Raw genomic sequence first — 21,214 nt, forward strand, 5'->3', positions numbered from 1 at the left:
TGTCTTTGTCTTCAGGATCTAAAGTATAATATGTCTAAGTATAATTTTTTTCTATGTAAAAGTTCTTAGAGGTATTTGTTAAAACTGGGTAACTTAATTTTTGTCAATTTTGAAAAAATAGTATTAAATATGGTCTTATGTATATCAGTGTACACACACACACACACACACACACACACACACACACACACACACTTTCTTTTTTTTTCTTTTTTTTGGAGCTGGGGACCGAACCCAGGGCCTTGCACTTGGTAGGCAAGCAGTCTACCACTGAGCTAAATCCCCAACCCTCACACACACTTTCTGTTTTACTCTTTACAGTCTTTTAGCTCTCCACATTTCTGTCTGATAACTACCTTTAACTTATTTTCCAGTTCACTAATTATGAAACACAGTTTTTAAGAATTTTTAGTTACATGTAAATTTTGCTGTAAGATTTCCACTTCAGCTTTATGGATTATGCTTCTTTGGTGAAATTCTTGTTGTCATCCTTAGATATCCTTAGATAAAATCAGCCATTTTGCTTGTTTATTTTGAGACAGGCTCTCAATGTTTCCCTGGCTACCTTGTAACTCTAAGTAGACCAGTCTGGCCTCAGATCATGGAGATCCACCTGTCTTTGTCTCTCAAGTGGTGGGGTTAAAGATCCACCTATGTTATTGTTTTCTTTAACATATGCTTGATAACTCCAAAGTATAGTTTATCTGTTTGTTACTTTGTCTCTACATTGGGTTGGAATGTCCAGTAATGGGTGTTTGACACTGAACATTGTATAAAAATATATATTTGGGTGACTGGGTTATGTTACTTTTCTCATAGGTGAAATTACTTGTTGGGTAACAAAATTTTGGGCAATAAAACATCCTTCATATCCCACCCCATATAGGGAACCCACAGTAGAACAAAGTGTGGTTACCACTGAGATCCAACTCGGTGAACCAATGGGTTTTATGGTGAGTGGTTACTTTCAGGAGTAGATATGACTCAAAGACAGCATCACCAAAGCCCACCCCAGCATGGGCGCATAAAAGCCGAGAACCTGGAGCACACCACACAGCCTGTGGACAGCTCAACAAGTTGGATAGTGGCCTTTCCAGGTACCTTAGTTGACCTAAATCTCTTCCAGGTGGAACTTCTTGTCTGAGAGTCTTCTGGGTAGCTTTTCTCCACTCCATCTCTCTTGATGCTGGTCTCTGTTTCCTCAGAGGAAACAGGGAGGGAGGCTGGGAGAGAACTACTGAATCTAGTCAGTTTCAGGGAGTTCTGGAAGCTATCTGTTGTTGTTGTTGTTGTTGTTGTTGTTGGTGGTGGTGGTGGTGGTGGTGGTGGTGGTGGTGGTGGTGGTGGTGGTGGTGATGGTTACCTCCCTGTTTGAGGAGTTCCCCTGCAGGATAGGATGTTTTAATCATAGAGGAAACTATGACCTTATCTTTCCTTGAAAACCGGTAGGGTGGAAGAACTCTATGGCTGTCAATCTGGAGGTTAGATTGCTGAAAGTTGTTTTGGATTCTTTGACTCTCCTTCTCTCTGATGCAGATATTGGGGGGCTATAAATGATGGGCTTCTGATACTTACTCATGGCAATCTTTCGTACGTCTGTGTTACTCTTCAGGCTGCCACCGATACTTTTTCTACTTCAGGCCGATTCTGTAGGGTGAAGTCAGGCGTGACTGGAGTTCAGTCTTTGTATCTGCGTCTCCCCCTGTGGACACTGCCACTCAGGCTCTGGGGTCCTGGGAGCTCCTTTTAAGAGCACATTTTTTGACTTAGTGGTTATGTAATGGCCAAAATATGAAAAATCTGCTTATTCTTGTAGTACCATTCTTTTTGCCTGTGAAGAGTAGCCCCACAGAGATCCCCTTTCATTAAGCTGGGGGAATTGGTTCCTCCTCCTAAGCGGAGGGTCAGCACTTCCAAAACTGGACCTTGCCCTAAAGGAAACCCCTGTGGTGAGGGTGAAGGCAGAACAGCCAGCTTTGCAGATGGCTCTGCCTAACAGCATGTGGGGACGGGACAGCCTTCACATCCTTGTTGCCTAATAAGATGAGACAGTAAATTGCAATATTTACTAAAAAGCCACTAGAATTGTGCCGTCAATCAGGTTGTGTAAGATATCTTCTATGAATTTAATCCCCAGAGGGGCCAGTGAGATAGTAAAGGCAATTACTTCTAATTTACATTTGATAGACTGAGTCAACTTGAAGTCCAAACTCAGCGAGTCAACCTCACCGACAAATTTTTAGCTTTTTCTACCCCTCGGTTGACATCCTCTCCCCCTGGCTTGTCCGACTCTTGGCTTGCCGGCATCACCTAGCTAGCGTCCCGATGCCACTGAGCCCTAGAGTCCTTCAGCCATTCCCTGAGGAACCAGACATGGTGCAATGCATCTCTAATCCCAGCATTTAGGAGGTTGAAATCTGAAGCCAGCCTGGCTGACACAAAGTCTCAGAAATCTTAATAAACGGAAGGATTTCTATGCAGATTAGCCCTTTATTCGGTGCATTTCTCTCATGCATTTTCAGATTCTGTGCGGGCGCACACACACTGACTTACTCCCTGAGCCCTGCTTTGCTATATATAACAACAAATACTTTCCATGTGTGGCAACAACAGCAAAACGGCATCTTTTTTAAATTAAGCTTTCTTTGTAGACAGAAAGCAAATTGGTCCTGGGCTTTATTTATGAAGGATTAGGTGGGCTGTAGGCAGGATATGAGGAGAGGCGATTTATGTGTCAGAGGTGCTGCAGGATGTCACGCCCAGCCACAGCTAAGGGCTAGCTGTGAGTCGGCATGACCTGGCCTCAGTCTCGTGGATGAGGGCTGCTTCCGGTGCTGGGTCACAGAGATGCTGATGTGAGCTGTGGAAGAAAGCCTCACAGAGCTTTCTGTTTCTGTGCACGTATTTCCACATTTCTTTAGGAGCGAGTGTTTGAGATCCTTTTTCATGATTCTGGGCAGAAAGAACCAAGTGACTTTCCATCCGGAAGATGCAGTTTGGGACCGCTGCCACAGGCAAACTTGGTGCTTAGAGCACATTAGTCTTTTTCGGCTGCTAGAACTGTCTAGGGTCTGAACAAACAGAAAGCATTGGGAACAAGACAGGGAGATGCTTGGGAAGATGTGGCAAAGGGATTAAGGGTTCCTTGTTACGGCTGAAAACAACACGAGGGGCAGAAATACTAGGACAAATTAATAAGTCTGGCTGTGGAGTTGGGTTGGTAAAATTCTTAAGAGAAGGTTTGATAAGTAGGTATCAGCTATTAAATTTATTCTATACGTCGTTCTCGAACGTTTTTAAATAGCCTTTTATTTGCAAGAAAAGTTGGAAAAACTACCATCCGTTTTTAGCTCATCTTTTCAGGACCTCGTTCAGACTCTTGAGGTCAACCTGGCAGTCCACAGCGCTAACTTTGCTCAGAATCCACGGTGCGTTTAGTTCATTTTTATCTTGGTGAGAAGACATGCTTTTCCCATATTTTATAAATAAGGAGTCTGATTCTCTTAGAGATTGAAGCCCATTCCCGGCGTCCATTAGCTAGCAGTGATAGAGTCCTGTCCATTCGTAAGCTCGAGTACAGAGTGGTGCTACCACCTTTTCTGCCCCATCCTGCTTTGTGAAGTATTTTTGATTATTAACTTAACTGCTATTACCTATCGACAGAGATCTTATGGAAGCATTCTTCTCTCCATATAAAACTAGGCCTGTGTTTCAAAAGTACATTTTCACTCAGGTATATTTAGCTTACACTTTAGACAGAAAGAAAATAGTGTGTGCAGTGTGTAGTCACACTTTTGATTCACTGAATGACTGTATTCTTCAGAATACATGGGGGCTAATTGTAACTTGCCGCCATGTTTCTCAGGTATGCAGACAGCGACTATTATATGAACCATTGGCAGCTTTGGTTGTGTAAAGACAGCACTGCTGAAGAACAGCACCCTGGGAATCTCACAATCGTGCCTCTCCCATTGGCCCAGAAAACCCAATTCATTCTTTTTTGCCAACGAGTTGCTAACATTTACAGATCTTTTAACTGTGTTCTCATAGCTTTATTGAGTTATTGATCTACAGTAACTGTACATATTTAATGTGTGATTTAATATCTGTGAAACATAACCTCAATAAAAGTGATGAATACAGCCATTTCTCTCAAAATGTCTCCTTGTAATACCATCTGTTTGAAGGAGAAACACCCATTCATTTCCTCAGTCTGGTTTGGAGCAACGAGTCTGGTCAGGGACTCAGCTGACTGATCTGGACTTCAGCCTTGCCCTAAAGGCACCATGAAAGTCAGAGTGAGTTCCTTCTTTTTGCCAGCCCTTAGTTTTCCCATTTAACAAAGGAAGGTGTTAAGCTTGAAGGTCCCCAAGGTCCCCTATAACTCAAAAAAAAAAAAGGAAGAAAAAAGAAAGAAACCAACCCATAAAGCTAAGAGGGCAGTGTACCTAGGGTATTGGCTTGGGTCTGAATGGCTTTATGTTAGAATCTAGGTGTCCCTAGAGGCTGGGTACCAGCTGGCCTACTCTGTCACTCTCTGCTTTACTGATTGGATTTCCACGGAATCGTTTTATTTCTTTTCAATCCCTTTCATCCTAATACAAGGTCACTGACCTCTTTGTCTCCATTGGCCTTCAAAACACCCAATTCGGAAGATAGTTCTGTGACTTGGACGGGGCCAGACGTGCAGCTGGTTCTAGGTGCCAGATCCTCTGTGGTAGCAGTGGTTGAGGACAAGGTCGTCAGCCCTGGCTCTTGGGCCTTTCCTGAGAGGAGGAAACACGTTGTATCTATGTGTTTCAGGACTGGGGGAAGGGATGCAGATTGGAGTTAAATTAAAATTCTGATCCCTCCTTTGCCCACTTCCTTGCCAAGTCAGCAGCCAACACTTCTGTTTGGGGTTCTGGTGATTTTGCTAGGATGACACAGAGTTGCCTCCAGAATTCTGGCAAATGTGCCCAAAGCATCAATATGCTCACCAGGTGCTTCAGGGAGGCCTGGCTCGGCGCTGCCTTTTGTCTGTTCTTGGAGATAACCTGTCTACCACTGCCGGGTCTCTTGATAAATACGGAGCTGTAGAGAGAGGTGGGCAAAAATTTGGACTGGCTACGAGCCAGAACCCAGTTTCACCACAACATAAATGTCTTTCCATGGTGCTTTTGTCTTCCAGGAAGCTAAGTGGGACTTCTGAGGAGGGAGCTCAGATACCTTCTCGGCCAACCATGAGGTTCTTTCTGCTGTGGTTCTGTGTGCTGTTCCTTCTGGTCTCCAGGTTACGGGCCGTCAGCTTCCCTGAGGACGATGAGCCCCTTAACACGGTTGACTACCACTGTAAGTCACCCAAAGCCATTTCCTGCTTACAAAGGAAGCCTTTCGTTTGTCTTTTTCTGTGTCTATTCATTTTCAGCATCAGAGACAAATTTTAAAATGTCTTTACATTGTTTTGCACATTAAATCATCTGCGTCTTTCCCTCGGCTGTGTGGAAACTGAGCCAGTTCTGTTGGGCGCCATCCTGCAGCAGCCCAGGCGTAGGGATTATACATTTTCAGTAAAAACAGAAAAGACCATTTGCTGACAGTTCTCCATCTTTTACTAATTTATATTCAAGACCTTAAGAGAGGAATTTAGTTAAAACCCTTCCTACAAGTACTATATACAGCTAATCAATGCTGTCTATTGATTCTTCAGCTCCGTAATCCTGACTGATGGGTTAGCCCATTTTCACTTGCAGATTCAAGGCAATATCCGGTTTTTAGAGGACGCCCTTCAGGCAACGAATCGCAGCATAGGCTGGACTTTCAGCTGATGTTGAAAATTCGAGACACACTTTATATTGCTGGCAGGTAATTTTCCTTTCGTTGGTTTATTAGATTAAAATTCTTTTCTCTTGTGGTGCTTGCATTAATGTGTCTAGTTCATGAAAAACTAATATGAGATTGTGATCAAACCCTGCAAGTAGCCAAAAATGCTCTCATGGAGAGCATGCTGGGTACCAGGATGGAAGGCAGAGTTAAAGCCTTCAGTGACACATCCAGAAATCATGCATCATTGTTATTTTGTCCCAGAGCAGCAGGGGGTGAGGGGGTGGGGTCATTCTTGATTCTCTCCTAACTTAGAATTTTCAGGCAAATATCAGAAATATGCCTGTGTTTATGCCCAGTCAGTTTGCCCCCAAGCCTGGAGAGAAAAGCTGCACTTGCCCTGGCTGCAGCAATGCACCAGAAGCATCTCCCTAGTGAGGAAGTGCCCTGTTGACTTTGTTCAAGTCACAGAGATGCCAGATGATCTTCAAAACATAGTCACAGCAGATCTGTAGGGATGAAATAAGAAACAGCGTATAGCACTGATGTGTTCACAGGATATGACTGAACTGCCTTGTCTCCAACAGGGATCAAGTCTATACAGTGAACTTAAATGACATCCCCCAAACAGAGGTGATCCCGAGCAAGGTGAGCAGCTAGACACAGAGGGCGAGTGCGCCCTCCCACACTCCCCTGAGCTTCAGTCATGCCCGCCCCCCACTCAGAGTGCATCCGGTTAACACTGAGCTTTGATTTTACTTGATTAATCTAGAAGCTGACATGGAGGTCCAGACAGCAGGATCGAGAAAATTGTGCTATGAAAGGCAAGCATAAAGTGAGTGCAGTGGACGGGTGCCTGCGCAGTCCCTCTTGGTGGCCTCGCCACCATGACATCACCATAGGAGATGTCTGACCGACCTGTAATTATTTTTACTTTAGGATGAATGTCACAACTTCATCAAAGTCTTTGTCCCAAGAAATGATGAGATGGTTTTTGTCTGTGGCACCAACGCTTTCAACCCGATGTGCAGATACTATAGGGTAAGTGTGTTTTACATGATGATACTTTTTTCTCCTCAACTAAAATTTCTTTCACTGGTATGCTGTTAGAGTTGAACCTTCCCCTCTGTAACCCATAGATTTGTCTTATCTCTGTTATGAGAGAATATGAAACAGAATCCCTCAAATAGAAGTTCAATAGAAATAAAGCAATATTGCCTCCAAACAGGTACATTGAACAGATGTGACACAAGCTATTTTTTTTTCCTCTTGCAGTTGAGTACCTTAGAGTATGATGGGGAAGAAATTAGTGGCCTGGCACGGTGCCCGTTTGATGCCCGACAAACCAATGTTGCCCTCTTTGCTGGTGAGAAGCTACAGTGTGTATTGAATATCGCTGATAAATGACATTGACAGTGCAAAGGGAATTTAAAGGAAGACAAAAGCTCACATCTTGGATATATACTTTGACACAAGCATTTCAAAGGGCAAAGCCTAGGAACAAATTATTAAGAAGAATGGGTGAAAAAACAAAAAACAAACAGGTGTATTTCAGTGACTGGTATATGTATTCTTACACGTGGCTCTGTCATTAATTAAGTCTCTGACCCTCAATGCATTGCTTAATTTTTGGTGCTTAGATCCCTCACCTGTAAAATTAGGTAATATCATAGGACAGCCAGTTAGAGGTTGAGGATGAGCGCCAGTGTAGTTTATTGCATAGCTAATGGTGCCAGGTGAAACACTGCAGACGGTAGCCGTGCTAATACTCCATAGGTAATCATGGTTATTTTACCAAATTATAACTTTGGTTTCAGATGGGAAACTGTATTCTGCCACAGTGGCTGATTTCCTGGCCAGTGATGCTGTCATTTACAGAAGCATGGGTGATGGATCGGCCCTCCGCACAATAAAATACGACTCCAAATGGATCAAAGGTACCTAAAGGAGCATTGCCATGGTGTTGGGGGGTGGGGGAGGCATGGTTAGAAAGGTTTAAGTGGGAGCAGCAGCCAAGGCCAACAGGAAGTTCAGAGCATAACTTTGCTCATCTCGAAAAAGCACATGGTGTTTTGCTTATTAAACACGACATTGGCAGGGAACGAACAGACTTGTAGATGTGTCAGGGAATAAGTCCATCCAGGCAGTTATGCAAGTGGCCAAAGCAAAAGTAAACAACTAGACGCCTTGTCTTCGTGTGTCCAGTTGTCTAACTCCAAGTGCTTACAGCAGTACCCCCCATACCACAATGTTACCGTCCCGTACACGGCGCCTCCTTTTGGGGCTTTATTAGTGAGACTCGATGAGTTCATATTTATAGAGTCATCTTGCTCATTAAATTCTGAAAATCAAGGGTTTTTTTAAAATTCTCAATATGAGATTTTCTTCCCTAGTTAAATAGGTTAATGAATAAATCTGTTGAAACAAAGACCTTTGCTGCAGCTCAGTTCCCTGCAGGCCTTTTTTTTTTTTTTTTTTTTTTTTTTTTGCAGTCCATTAGCTGACTTGAAAGACTCAGGCTCTTGAAGCTTGAACACACCCATATTGGGACTCCTTACAATCGTGCTCCAAGTGTAGTTATGCAACAGAGCTGGCAGTTGGGGTCTTACACTAATTGAATCGTCCTTTATGAGTGGTTTGTTTTCAATCTCCTTTCAGAACCACACTTTCTTCACGCCATAGAATATGGAAACTATGTCTATTTCTTCTTCAGAGAAATCGCCGTGGAACATAATAACTTAGGCAAGGCAAGTATATGTGCTTGATGTGCACTGTGGACTTAAACTGAATGAAATCCCACCCACTTTGAAAGAGTGACAGGTGCTCTCCTGGGCCGGTTCAAAGCGCTCGCTTCAGTGCGTTTAAGGACGAGTCAGGGAACTGGGTTGCTGATGGTACAGCTAACTGCTGGGAAACACCTCACAATGCCCAGAGTGGGAACAGCTGCCTCCTCAGGCTTTCAAAAGCTTTCATATTTTTATTTCTATCACCATAGAAAGTGGAGGCCTTTTTTCCTCTTTAGAAAGCCATTGATGGTCTCATCCTTTCCAGTGTCAAAGGCAGAATGGAAAATGGGAACCCCTGTTCAATTCGGAGTGTTTCTGTGAAAGCCCATGTGCTCCTTAAGTACTGTCGACTCTTCTACGACCACATTCAAGAACTGTGCATTTTATTAGTCATATGAGGAGCAGTAGACGAAGTCAGAGGCAGAAGCACTGGCGTGATTTTCACTCAGCCAGGAAGACAGATAGCTCAGGTCTCGGGGAGCATGTTTGGCAGCTTGGCAGTACAGGGAGGAGGCGGCTTGTTCCTCTGAGCCAGACATCTCTTTTCCTTTGTTTCCTTTGGTTTCCGTGTGTGTCCCTCCCCTGAGTGGCAGCATTTTGTTCCCCCCCCCCTCTGTGCTCACAGTCTCATGGCTCGGTTCTTGTCTCTGTGCAGGCTGTGTACTCCCGAGTGGCCCGCATTTGTAAAAACGACATGGGTGGCTCACAGCGGGTCCTGGAGAAACACTGGACTTCCTTCCTGAAGGCTCGGCTTAACTGCTCAGTCCCTGGAGATTCCTTTTTCTACTTCGATGTTCTGCAGTCCATCACAGACATCATCCAAATCAATGGCATCCCCACCGTGATCGGGGTCTTCACCACGCAGCTCAACAGGTGGGGACAAGCAGAACCCGAGTCCCCGCCACCCCACGGAGGCTCTGTGCTCCCCGTGGGAACTGGGCATGGCCCCCACTGTCATCCTCGTCCTCATGGTTTTCTTCCCCCTTTACAGCATTCCTGGCTCTGCAGTCTGTGCCTTTAGCATGGACGACATTGAGAAAGTGTTCAAAGGGCGGTTCAAAGAGCAGAAAACCCCAGACTCTGTTTGGACAGCGGTTCCTGAAGACAAAGTACCAAAACCAAGGTAAAGAAAAGACATGAAGGTGTTGGTATTGAACAGCCTCCCTCCCACCAAGAACATTGGAGCCATGTTCTATCTATCTGTCATCCAACTTCCCACCCCAGCAGGCCAATCCTCTGAGACAGGCCTCACAAAGCCAATAAATGTTATCCCTGTGCATGTGGCTGTGCAAAAGCCCATGGAATTCTGGGAAATGGCATCACTCCTCTTGTTTTTCAGCCCCTATTTCCTCTCTCGGCCTCTTCTCAGCAGAATGTGTGCTTACTCCTTAAATCCAGTATGTGAGGGAGAACAATCGAAGGTTTCTGCTTCCTTTTCAGGCCTGGCTGTTGTGCCAAACATGGCCTCGCGGAAGCTTACAAAACCTCCATCGACTTTCCAGATGATACCCTGTCTTTCATCAAGTCCCACCCGCTGATGGACTCCGCTGTCCCACCCATTGCTGATGAGCCCTGGTTCACAAAGACTCGGGTCCGGTGAGACAATAGGCCAGTCTACTCCCACCCATTTCTCTTCCACAGGTCTCCGGATCGGACTGACCTGCCTCTTTTCCTGCTCTAGGTACAGGCTGACAGCCATCGAAGTGGACCGTTCGGCAGGGCCGTACCAAAACTACACAGTCATCTTTGTTGGCTCTGAGGCCGGCGTGGTGCTTAAAGTTTTGGCAAAGACCAGTCCTTTCTCTTTGAACGACAGTGTATTACTCGAAGAGATCGAAGCTTATAACCCAGCCAAGTAAGTATGTTTTGGGAGAACGCTCTTTAGCCCTGCTCAAAAAAATGATGGGTGTCTAGCTTATCTGGCCATTTTTCTTTCAGACTCCTGAATTAGCGATTTTTTTTACATGTTCCATTTGGGTTTTATTTCTTCGTTTATTATTTACCTCCCCCATAGAAGTGCTTTTCAGGATTGTTTGTTTTCCTAAGCCCACTGGGGCCAGGAGGGCGAACAGCTGATGAGTTTAAAAATAAGGCACCCCTCCTTCCTTTCTCACCTGTGAAAACGAGAACATTTTAGCACCGTCTTACCTTGCAGATCTATTTCGGGATGCTGCATGTGGCACAGTTGGTCGTAAGCATGCGCACAGAGAATATTCTCAGAGTTCAGCAAGAGAGTGTGGACGGTTAAAACACATAAGGAGTGAGCGAGGGACGTTGAATACAGGAGACACCCAGAGTCCTCTAGCATGGGAGGATTTAAATGCGTTAGAATGCCATCCTCCTCCTCTCCTAGAATCGAACCAGTCCTTCACAGCCGCAACCCCATTCGAAAGCAATTTTTTTTAAAAAGACCCTTTGTCCAGCTGGAAATGTAACCAGCTACACAAAACCATAGCGCTATATCCCACAATTATAATTTCTCAAATTATAATTTGTTTTGGTTGAGCCGCCAAATTGCACCTCTTACATCGTTGGTGCAGGCTTGACTTCAGTGTATGTCTTCAAAATGTAACCACCAAATAGGTGCAGCGCCGAGAGTGAGGAGGACAGGAAGGTCGTCTCGTTACAGCTGGACAGGGATCACCATGCTTTATACGTGGCCTTCTCCAGCTGCGTGGTCCGCATCCCCCTCAGCCGCTGTGAGCGCTATGGCTCCTGTAAAAAGTAAGCTTCCTTATTCGCTCCTGCTCCCAGGGTGGCTATCCTATGCTGAGGAGGAAAATCTGCATCACGCTTTGTTTGCTTTTTCGGCAGGTCTTGCATTGCATCACGAGACCCGTACTGTGGTTGGTTAAGCCAGGGAGTGTGTGAGAGAGTGACCTTAGGGATGCTGTAAGTACACGAACCACCTAGCCATTTTCTCTCAGGGTATCAACAGCTTAAAAGTATTAAATTCCCAGCTGTACTGCTCTTCCTTTCCTTCCTTTCTTATTCTGGCATGGGGGAAGTTTTTAAAAAGAAGATCTAAAATTTGAGAGGGAAGTGAGGGTTAGGTACAACAACCCTCGAGGGCACTAGACTGTGAAGAGGGAACATCTTATTCTCTTAGGCACCCTAGCTAACCTAACGAGTAACTCGTTGGCAAGTTTGTTGAATTGTTTGCGCGCTCTCTCTCTCTGCTTACTCTCACTAACCAGTCTGTGTTCTTGGCTCTGTCCTGGTTGTCCCTTGTGTCCCTATGAAGGCTGTTAACCGAAGACTTCTTTGCTTTCCATAACCACAGTGCTGGAGGATATGAGCAGGACACCGAGTATGGCAACACGGCCCACCTAGGGGACTGCCACGGTAAGACAGACGCCTCCCTTCCCTCTGGCTGCTGCTCCCGTTGACCATGTTTGCACGCAAACATTATTTTACAACCAGCCTTTATAATGACCAGGGACACATACCGCCTAGCATTTAACTTAAAACTTCGCAAAAGCTGAGCTCTTTGGTCATGGGGGTCCATCAGAACAGATTCTGAGTTTTTCTTTTCCTTCGCCATTTGCACTTTTGTAAACAATCAGTCTAGAGAAAGATAGTGTAACTAGTAGCCTTTCAGTTTGTAGTCTTTTCTTTGGACTTCTTTTCTATTACTTGGAGTTCATAAACTTTTTGCTCTCTTTCCATTACTCTTCACTGATGACTTGTTCCTTTGATCCCTTTAGAAAGTTTGCCTACTTCAACTACACCAGATTACAAAATATTTGGCGGTCCAACATCTGGTTAGTTTTTTTTAATTTTTTTGAATTAACAGTCTTTTCTTTCCATCGGTTCAGCATTTTCTGCCCCTCTCCCCCCTCCTTTTGCGCAGTTTGGCAGCCCTCCATTTTTCTGCTTTGACTCATAACCCTCTGAAGGTCCTGAAGGATGAGTTCTTACTCAGCCCCTCCACCCGTGTGTACCATGGAATGGTTCATCATTGACCAAGGCACATCCTTAAGAAAAGTCAAATGGGTTGACATAGACTGCATTTCAGTTGCACGCCAGCCGCCCAGCTTCCTTCTCTCGACCCTTTGCATTGTGAATGCTCCCTCTGGCCATCTATATGCCATGGATGACAGAATTGCATAATTTCCCCCTTCTCTCCCCACCACAAGGAATGAACAATACGCATTTTCCAAAAATGTGTATTTCTAAGTTTTAAAGATCCCCTTTGAATGTCTTGTGGCAATCCCAGGAATCTCTGGACGTTGTGTTCTCAGTGGTGTGAAAGAACCTAGCTTCAGTTGAATGAAGCTGGATTTTGATGTACAAAGATTACAGTGGGGTCTTCATGCACATCTGTCTGTGTTTGTTTACCAGTCTCTCTCTGTAACTATTGGATCAGTCTATACTGTGTCTAAAAGCATATGCTTACATGTTCGTGGAAATCTACTAGGTTAAAGCTCGTAATAGACACAGAAAGGTTCGGTTGCTCTTCCAACCATGCTGTGTCTAGGGTTCACATCAGTTTTATCCCTCAGGGGGGAGAAAAGGATGACCTATCTCATGTGTCCCAACATTCTTATTCAGTGTATAAATACCATTGCTTGTGCATGAGTTACTGCTAACTCTTCGGAAGAAACTCCCCAGGCATTTTGGAGAACACAGCAAGGTTTGTGCTTCACTGGGGACGGAGGCTCTCAGTGCATTGAGAAACCTACAAATGGACAGGGGCCTTGGGGAAGCAGAGTGGCTTCTTAGGCAGAACAGGGTTATCAGGTCCAAGATCAAGTGTTTACTTGGACCTGACCAGGTATTTTCTAAATGTAATTCCATTATAGCTTCTCCAGGGAAGGAAAGGGTATAAAGACCCCAGCCATTCACAAAGGTCCTTTGTATGTTACGAGATACAAATAAGTTAAGCGATCCTAACAGCTAGCTGGAGAGGGCCAGAGTCAGCCGAAGTTGGGGCTTGTGTTACATTTCCACGAGGAGGCTTCGGTAGGAATGTCCACCTTCGTGTCTGTTACTTTGGAAAATCTGCATAATGTGTCTTCATTGTCAACCTCTAGTTTTTATCCTTTTGCAAGAAAAAGACTCAGTCTCGTTCCCTCAAGGGGGCTTTTTGCAAAATTCTAGGACAGGGTTTCTGAGAACATGTACTTGACTTTCAAATGCAAGGAAGCAATCAGGAAAGTCTTCTTGACGCTAGCCATGTTAATGGACATCTGTTTGCCACCACAGACATGGAGGTACCCTCATCTTCTGTTACCACTGTGGCAAGTAGCCCAGAAATTACATCTAAAGTGATTGATACCTGGAGACCTAAACTGACGAGCTCCCGGAAATTTGTAGTTCAAGATGACCCAAACACTTCCGATTTTACTGATACTATATCAGGTATCCCAAAGGGTAAGGCCTGGCCAGGCACTTCATCTCTGACTGCGTGGAAACCTGATCCCTAGCCTGGCTCTCAGAGGTGAAACTGAGTAGAACTGCAGTCCCACTGACCACGGTGACTTTGCTGTCCTGTGGTTTAAGTCTGAGTGCATTCCTGCCCAAGCCGTGGCTCCCGAGACAGCCACTCAGACAATCTAATCTGTAGTGGTTTCGCCTGCAGGTGCTGAGAGCCTGCTGAATATCGGAGGATTTTGAGGGTCACCCTCTCGATGTCCAAGGACAAAAGCTCGCAGATGACAAATACCTGCTACCAAACATTCTACCTAGGAGGCTGTCTCAGCCCCTTCTTGCTTCATCTGCAGATGTAATGTGGAAAGATGCGCAGGGTGACAAGTTGTCCAAACGCCACGAGCGGCCAAGTACAGCATAGCATTTGGCTGTAATGACTACATTTAGCCCACAATAGGTGAAGTTAAAAAGCTGTCTAATCAATTTGCTTAGAAGATTTAATACTCTAGGAAAAAACCTGTCGATGCCTTTGTGTATAAGCTACGGTATCAGGTTTCCAGCCAGTTCTTATGGCACTGCCTTGTCATTTATGATTTACTTCTGTTGATTTTGTTTTGTTTTGTTTATATTTTCATTGCAAATGATTTTACAATCATTATTTCTGTTTTGATTTCTTCAATAATACCATTTCTTTGTTCTTTTCTCTTCTGGTTCTTCACAATACCATTAAGTTCCACAGTCTTGACAACTGATTGAAACCAACTAATATTCAAGGGCCTTATCACTAACTTAATGCCAGAGAACCTTCCCAATCCCTCTGACTCACTTATTCTGGGAGAGCCGTGTGTATAGCATGTAGCAGACTTGAATACCTCTTCACCTAACATGTCTCTAGTTGATTGTCAGATGTCTGTGGTTGCATTAAATTTTCCAATAATTACAAACTAACTCACTCTTCACTTTCTAGGTCTAACCTAAGTATTTCTCAAATGCCTCCAGATAATTTAAGGATAGTCTTAAACTAATATGTAGCTCATTACTTTCTTATGCTGTCCAGTTTTCTTACATAAGTAGATACTTCATGGGTATTTCATTCCAAGATGAAATTTCAAAACAGAACGTGAAAACCAACGCACAGGCGCATACTCGAACTTAACATTGACCAAGTACTCTCTTTTAGTTCATGACCAGTTACGTCTATGTCCTAGTTAACACAACCGTATTAGCATAGCAATTGGGCGTGATGTGTGTTTCTGTTAATTCGGACGTTTCCTTAACCCCAGCAGCAACTCTTTAATCCCAGTTTAAGAATTAGGTGAGCCTCCTAAGGTACACGTTGTTTTCTGAGCTGTTCTAACTCTGCTTTTTAGATAGAAACTCTTAAAATCCCTAACAACTGCTTGAGAGACTGAGTGAAAGGAGAGAGAAGTATATACCAAGGACTTGGAGGGTGGGGTGGGCAAACATATATGTTTCTGGAAATTTTATTGTGAATTCAGAGGGTGGGATACTGTGAAAGTTTGGTATGTACTCGCTCCTGTAAGCTAGGCATGTGGGAAGTTAGAAGGAAGTGTTGACGCAGTATTAGCCGTTCTATAGCTCATGTTGTTAAGAGCACTCCGTTCAAAGACTTTGCATGTGTGTTGCAGGTGTACGGTGGGAAGTCCAGTCTGGAGATTCCAACCAGATGGTCCACATGAATGTCCTCATCACCTGCGTGTTTGCAGCTTTTGTCTTGGGCGCGTTCATCGCAGGAGTGGCTGTGTACTGCTATCGTGACATGTTTGTTCGGAAGAACAGAAAGATCCATAAAGATGCAGAATCGGCCCAGTCATGCACAGATTCCAGTGGAAGCTTTGCCAAGCTGAATGGTCTCTTTGACAGCCCCGTCAAGGAGTACCAGCAGAACATCGATTCACCCAAACTGTACAGCAACCTGCTGACCAGTCGGAAGGAGCTGCCTCCCAACACGGATCCAAAGTCCATGGCCATGGACCATCGAGGCCAGCCTCCAGAGCTGGCTGCTCTCCCCACGCCAGAGTCTACACCTGTACTCCACCAGAAGACCCTGCAGGCCATGAAGAGCCACTCCGATAAGGCCCATGGCCATGGTGCTTCAAGGAAGGAACACCCCCAGTTTTTTCCTTCTAGTCCTCCACCCCATTCCCCGTTAAGTCACGGGCATATTCCCAGTGCCATCGTTCTTCCAAACGCCACTCATGACTACAACACATCCTTCTCAAACTCTAACGCTCACAAAGCCGAAAAGAAGCTTCAGAACGTTGATCACCCTCTCACAAAGTCATCCAGTAAGAGGGAACACCGGCGCTCTGTGGACTCCAGAAACACCCTCAATGATCTCTTGAAGCATCTCAATGACCCAAACAGTAACGCCAAAGCCATCATGGGAGAAATCCACATGGCCCATCAGACCCTCATGCTGGACCCAGTGGGACCAATGTCTGAGGTCCCACCCAAGGTTCCTAACCGGGAGGCATCCCTATACTCCCCCCCCTCAACACTCCCCAGAAATAGTCCAACCAAGAGAGTAGATGTCCCCACCACTCCTGGGGTCCCAATGACTTCTCTGGAAAGACAAAGGGGTTATCACAAAAACTCCTCCCAGAGGCACTCTATATCTGCCGTGCCTAAAAACTTAAACTCACCAAACGGTGTTTTGTTATCTAGACAGCCGAGTATGAACCGTGGAGGATATATGCCCACCCCAACAGGGGCGAAGGTGGACTATATTCAGGGGACACCGGTGAGTGTCCATCTGCAGCCCTCCCTCTCCAGACAGAGCAGCTACACCAGTAATGGTACCCTACCCAGGACGGGACTAAAGAGGACACCATCCTTAAAACCTGATGTGCCACCAAAGCCTTCCTTTGTTCCTCAAACCACATCTGTCAGACCACTGAACAAATACACTTACTAGGCCTCAAGTGTGCTATTCCTGTGTGGCTTTATCCTGTCCCTGCTGTTTCGAGGAAGCTGTGAGGGTACCTTAAGACGAGATACCTGCTTGTGTTTTAAGAGAAACAAGTAGCCAAAGAAACTCTGTAACTTTGGTAACACCAGAACTTGCCACATGTAGCTACTACAGCAAGGCTTCTGTGTACTTGCGGGAAAGGAAGGGAGGTCCTGCTCATTCCACGTCTTTTGTTTGAAGCCGAAGGGCTGTGTAGCCCGGAAGGGCTCCCTTCGCCAGTGTGAAGAACTGACACAGTGCTCAGAAGACCTGAGCCAACACTTGAAATGGGTTCAGTGTAGACTGCCGTTCAGCGTGGTCTTCCCATTAAATGTGAACATTTCAATATGTATGCATTCACCTTGCCTCTTGCACAAATGTCAAAATGGAAAGATGGGAATGTCTCAAAACAAAACGAGCTTGGAGATTGCCAAGCAGTTTGCTGAAAATTCAATCTTTGGCCCAAACTGTAGCATTTTTTTTTCTGAGTGTGGCACTGTTTTTTTTTTTTTAATGCCACCAACAAACTGTTTAGAGGTGTGTGTGTGTGTGTGTGTGTGTGTGTGAGAGAGAGAGAGAGAGAGAGAGAGAGAGAGAGAGAGAGATATTTAGGTGCCCATAGCATCTTTTCTACTTTGGAGTGGTTTACAGTAAGCATGGCTGAACAAGAACTAAAGTCCTCCCACACCAGTCCATTGAGTTTGCCTCCCTTAAGAAATAGTCAAGGCTTCTTTGACTGTCAAGTGATGAACATAACCTATGTGATACCCAATGTCAGAACATTTAAGTGTTCTAAGTAATTTTGTGCTGCTATCCATCAGAACGTCTATTCCAGTCTTGCCAGCTTAAGAAGTTAGAGGAATGAAGAGGTATCCTTGATGTATCTACCAGTATTCAGTAGTAACATTTACCTGTCCACTGTGAATTAAAGCCTGAGGCACGCTACTCATCCTTGGACACACTTAGAAGCATTTATTTTGATTGTGTTATTTTATTTTCCATATAGAAAAACTTTTCCTCTCTTAAATCCTCTTACCCCCAACCCCCAAGGGGCAAGAGAAGGCCAAAACTAGGACAAAAGAAAGAGACAGATAGCAAAGACAGACAATTGGCTTAGCATGGAGGGTCTATAAAGCTCTCCGTGGTCCTGTCCTCCCTCTGTGTTGTGTTCTGTGAGGATTTTCTCCTGAGTCATGCAGGCAATGACAGTGAACTGTAAATACCACATGTGAGTTTACCTGGATCTGTGCATTTTGTGCCTTATTCACGAGAGTGGTAGAAGTCCCGCGGTATGCTGAGTGTTTCCGCTACAGAGCGTCATTTCCCATGTGCCACTTGTAAGTGTTTTGCAGCCAGCACCTGAAGATTTCTTACAGTCATAAAGCAACCTAGAGCGACTTGTTGTTGAACAACGCCGCCCCCCTCCCTCCAGGATCAGAAGCAGCACCCACCCTTTGCCATGACAAACATTCCACCCCTGCTGTTCTGATAATGTGAAGTCAGATGAGGGTTCCCAGGGAACGTGGCACCTGTGGAAACCATGTCGAGTCATTTCTATGTAGCTTGGCAGAGCCCACTGACGGCTGAAGGTGTGTTACCTACTGATAGCTTTGGTTAACTCACTGCTCGTCCACCCAGTCATTTACCCAACCTAATCTAGAAATTTCCACAGCCAAGGAAGGCCCCTGACCCAATCGGGCAAAGTCCAGGCGATATCTTGGGACAGTGACGACGGTATGCATTACCTGGGGGAGGACGGGGTACAAAACACCAGATCATTTTTATACAGGATGTAGAATACTGATGCAGTTGATCTTTTCCTTCAAGAACATGCTTTTCTATTGGGAAAAAAAAATGATTCCCTGTGATCTCTTGTAAGCTCTAAAGCTGAAACACTTCAGCTTTGCAACTAAAAATATTACAGTTTAATAATCAATTAAACCAACCCACAATAAGCACTACACATCTGCCACCCACCACCTTGTTCGCATTCTCCTTACCAATATTAATCCCAGCGTGGTAACTCTGTGTGACGCCCCTCCCCTGATAACATTTTGTAACATTGTGCTGCCTTAGAGTTTGTACTGTGAGTTCTATCAGTATTTATGTTGAAATTTCTAACATGGATTCTAGTCTCTATTCTGTTAATTTAATTTTAAATGCTTTATCCATTTGTGCAAAGGTAAACACAGATTGTATCTTTTTTAATGGTACGGCATAAAAAAAAAATAACCCTGAAGTGAAGTGGCTCTATACTGTTTTATAGAGTCCTTTAACGTGTATAGATATCTTGTAAACTTGTATTGTGGATGTGTAAATAATATGTACTTTGGGTTTTTAACACCGCATGTAAAGTCAAAATAAAATATCCAAGTCATTACATCATCCTGCCTTTCGACATTATGCGTGGGTTTATACGGCATCGTGCTTTTATGATAGTCATGCTGTATTTATTTCAAAGTCTAAGAACATATTCTTCCCTTGAAATCTTGTTTACCTCGTCACATTATGCTCCATTCTCTCCTTGGAAGACTATTGTTTAAGACCGGAGCCAGAAATAAGACAGGCAGTTCAGAAAGCCCCATGATCATATAGCCCTGTGTCCACAGCCAAATGCTTATCTTGGGCTTTGATTGAATTAAAGAGAGATTTAGAGTTTCCACCTTCTGGGCTGGGGAGATGGCTCAGTGGGTAGAATGCTTGATGTGTACTCATGAGGACCAGAGTCTGAACCCCAGCAGTTTGAACTTAGCCCAGTAGCACTCCATCAGACCAGAGCTCCCAACTGAGAGGGAGAGGAGAACCCCCAAACAGACGGACTCTTCTAGTGTAGACTGGTGAGCAAGAGACCATGCCTCAATCATAGTGGAAGATGCACCACCTGTAGCCATGATTGTTCTCTGAACTCCACACATGCACCGTGGCATGCATGCATCTACACACAACATGCTCACACATACACACAACACACAAAGATACCACGCAAAGAATTCATGATTTATATTATAACATAAATGTACTTTTAGTTCAGAATTGTAACTGGCAAACTGTTCTTGCTGTTTGATATATCGAAGGCTTCCACCCCACTGTATAGAAAGTGGAAGTAGGATTCTGTGGCATTTCCCTTAGTATGTACCTGGCTGGGGGGTGGGGGGAGGAGCGGTAAGGGTGAGCCACCAATGGCCCTTACGGGTGGGCACAAAGTCATCTCTGATACAGTGGTCATATTGCCTCTGCCTGTTTCGTTCCAATGGCTTCTCCTGGCCAAAGCCTACCTGCAGCTCTTCTAAGGCCTTTGTAGGAAAACCTCAGTAGCATCTTAGGCTACAGTGTCTTGGAGCAGCAGACACTGACATAGCCCATCAAGGGCTTCACCCTTTTCATGGTGTTCACTGATATGCGCTCCCTTCACTCCCTTTATATATGCAACAGTCCAGAGAGTGAGGAGTCACAGAAATCTGACCTATGGCTATAACTCAGTCAACTACTTGCCTTCTATGCTGGTTTCCATTCCCAAGAATGAATAACAGAGTATGTGTACCTCCATGCCTGCAGTGGCAAGATGATCAGAAATTCAAGACAATTCTTGGACAATACTAGGATCAAGGCGAGCTCAAAAAAAAAAAACATTTCTTTTAGGAATCCTTACAAAATAAGCTAGTGAAAGTATTCATTTTTGTAGGTAGCAGCTCTGCAGCAGTGTATAGCATTCTGAAGGCTTCCATCAAGCGTGGACAGTGAGGGAGGGAGTCATCGTGTCTCAGAAAAGAACGAGCAGGAGTCTGGTAGCTCCATTTGGGCACTTGATGGGAGGACATAAGAGAAATGTGTCATTGGCTGAATCTTAACACCACATTACTTCCTCCTGTTGTAAACATTTCCAGGATATTGCTGCTGCCCGTGTTATGGACGGTCCTTTTTCTAGGTCTATTGGGCCTTCTTTCCTAAAAGTGCATCCTCTACCTACCCCCTTTTCATAGGTGTTCCTAGCTGTTCTCGTCATAAACCTTGATGGTTTCATGCAGGCTGTGGATTGAAAAGTAAATTTCACTTTCCTCTTCAGTGGAGTTATAGTTCCCTAAAACCATGTCTATGAATCCTCAAGATGGATACTCAGATCCCAATGGAGAGCAGTACAGCAAGGGAACTTGAGGATTTTTCAGAAAATCCGTTGTTAAGCTACTGAGTAAAGGCACAAACACAAGTACCCAAGACAGAACACCCATGCTCCTGTTCCAATGCACTAACTTAGATTTCCCTGGGAAGTGGCAGCATTGAAGTC

At 44.7% G+C, this 21,214-nt stretch overlaps 1 protein-coding gene across 17 annotated transcripts in view; it reads left to right on the forward strand.

Moving 5' to 3' along the window:
- Positions 1-19,317, forward strand: part of Sema6d (semaphorin 6D) — a 592,899-nt gene extending 573,582 nt beyond the window's left edge. For 4 of the 17 annotated variants that reach the window (XM_063283741.1, XM_039104985.2, XM_039104984.2 and 1 more), the window contains 18 exons: positions 5,171-5,331; positions 5,733-5,844; positions 6,390-6,450; positions 6,575-6,637; positions 6,742-6,843; positions 7,078-7,168; positions 7,620-7,739; positions 8,461-8,549; positions 9,244-9,461; positions 9,580-9,711; positions 10,029-10,184; positions 10,270-10,443; positions 11,172-11,312; positions 11,403-11,480; positions 11,833-11,933; positions 12,296-12,352; positions 13,797-13,964; positions 15,611-19,317. In XM_063283741.1, the coding sequence (XP_063139811.1) occupies positions 5,223-5,331; positions 5,733-5,844; positions 6,390-6,450; positions 6,575-6,637; positions 6,742-6,843; positions 7,078-7,168; positions 7,620-7,739; positions 8,461-8,549; positions 9,244-9,461; positions 9,580-9,711; positions 10,029-10,184; positions 10,270-10,443; positions 11,172-11,312; positions 11,403-11,480; positions 11,833-11,933; positions 12,296-12,352; positions 13,797-13,964; positions 15,611-16,899 (3,261 nt within the window). In that variant the 5' untranslated portion in view covers positions 5,171-5,222 and the 3' untranslated portion in view covers positions 16,900-19,317. The other 13 variants (XM_039104982.2, XM_008762171.4, XM_008762172.4 and 10 more) reach the window with 13 other exon arrangements.
- The last annotated feature ends 1,897 nt before the right edge of the window (positions 19,318-21,214 follow it).

The sequence above is a fragment of the Rattus norvegicus genome, chromosome 3 (assembly GCF_036323735.1).
Source record: "Rattus norvegicus strain BN/NHsdMcwi chromosome 3, GRCr8, whole genome shotgun sequence".
NCBI classification, from domain to species: domain Eukaryota; kingdom Metazoa; phylum Chordata; class Mammalia; order Rodentia; family Muridae; genus Rattus; species Rattus norvegicus.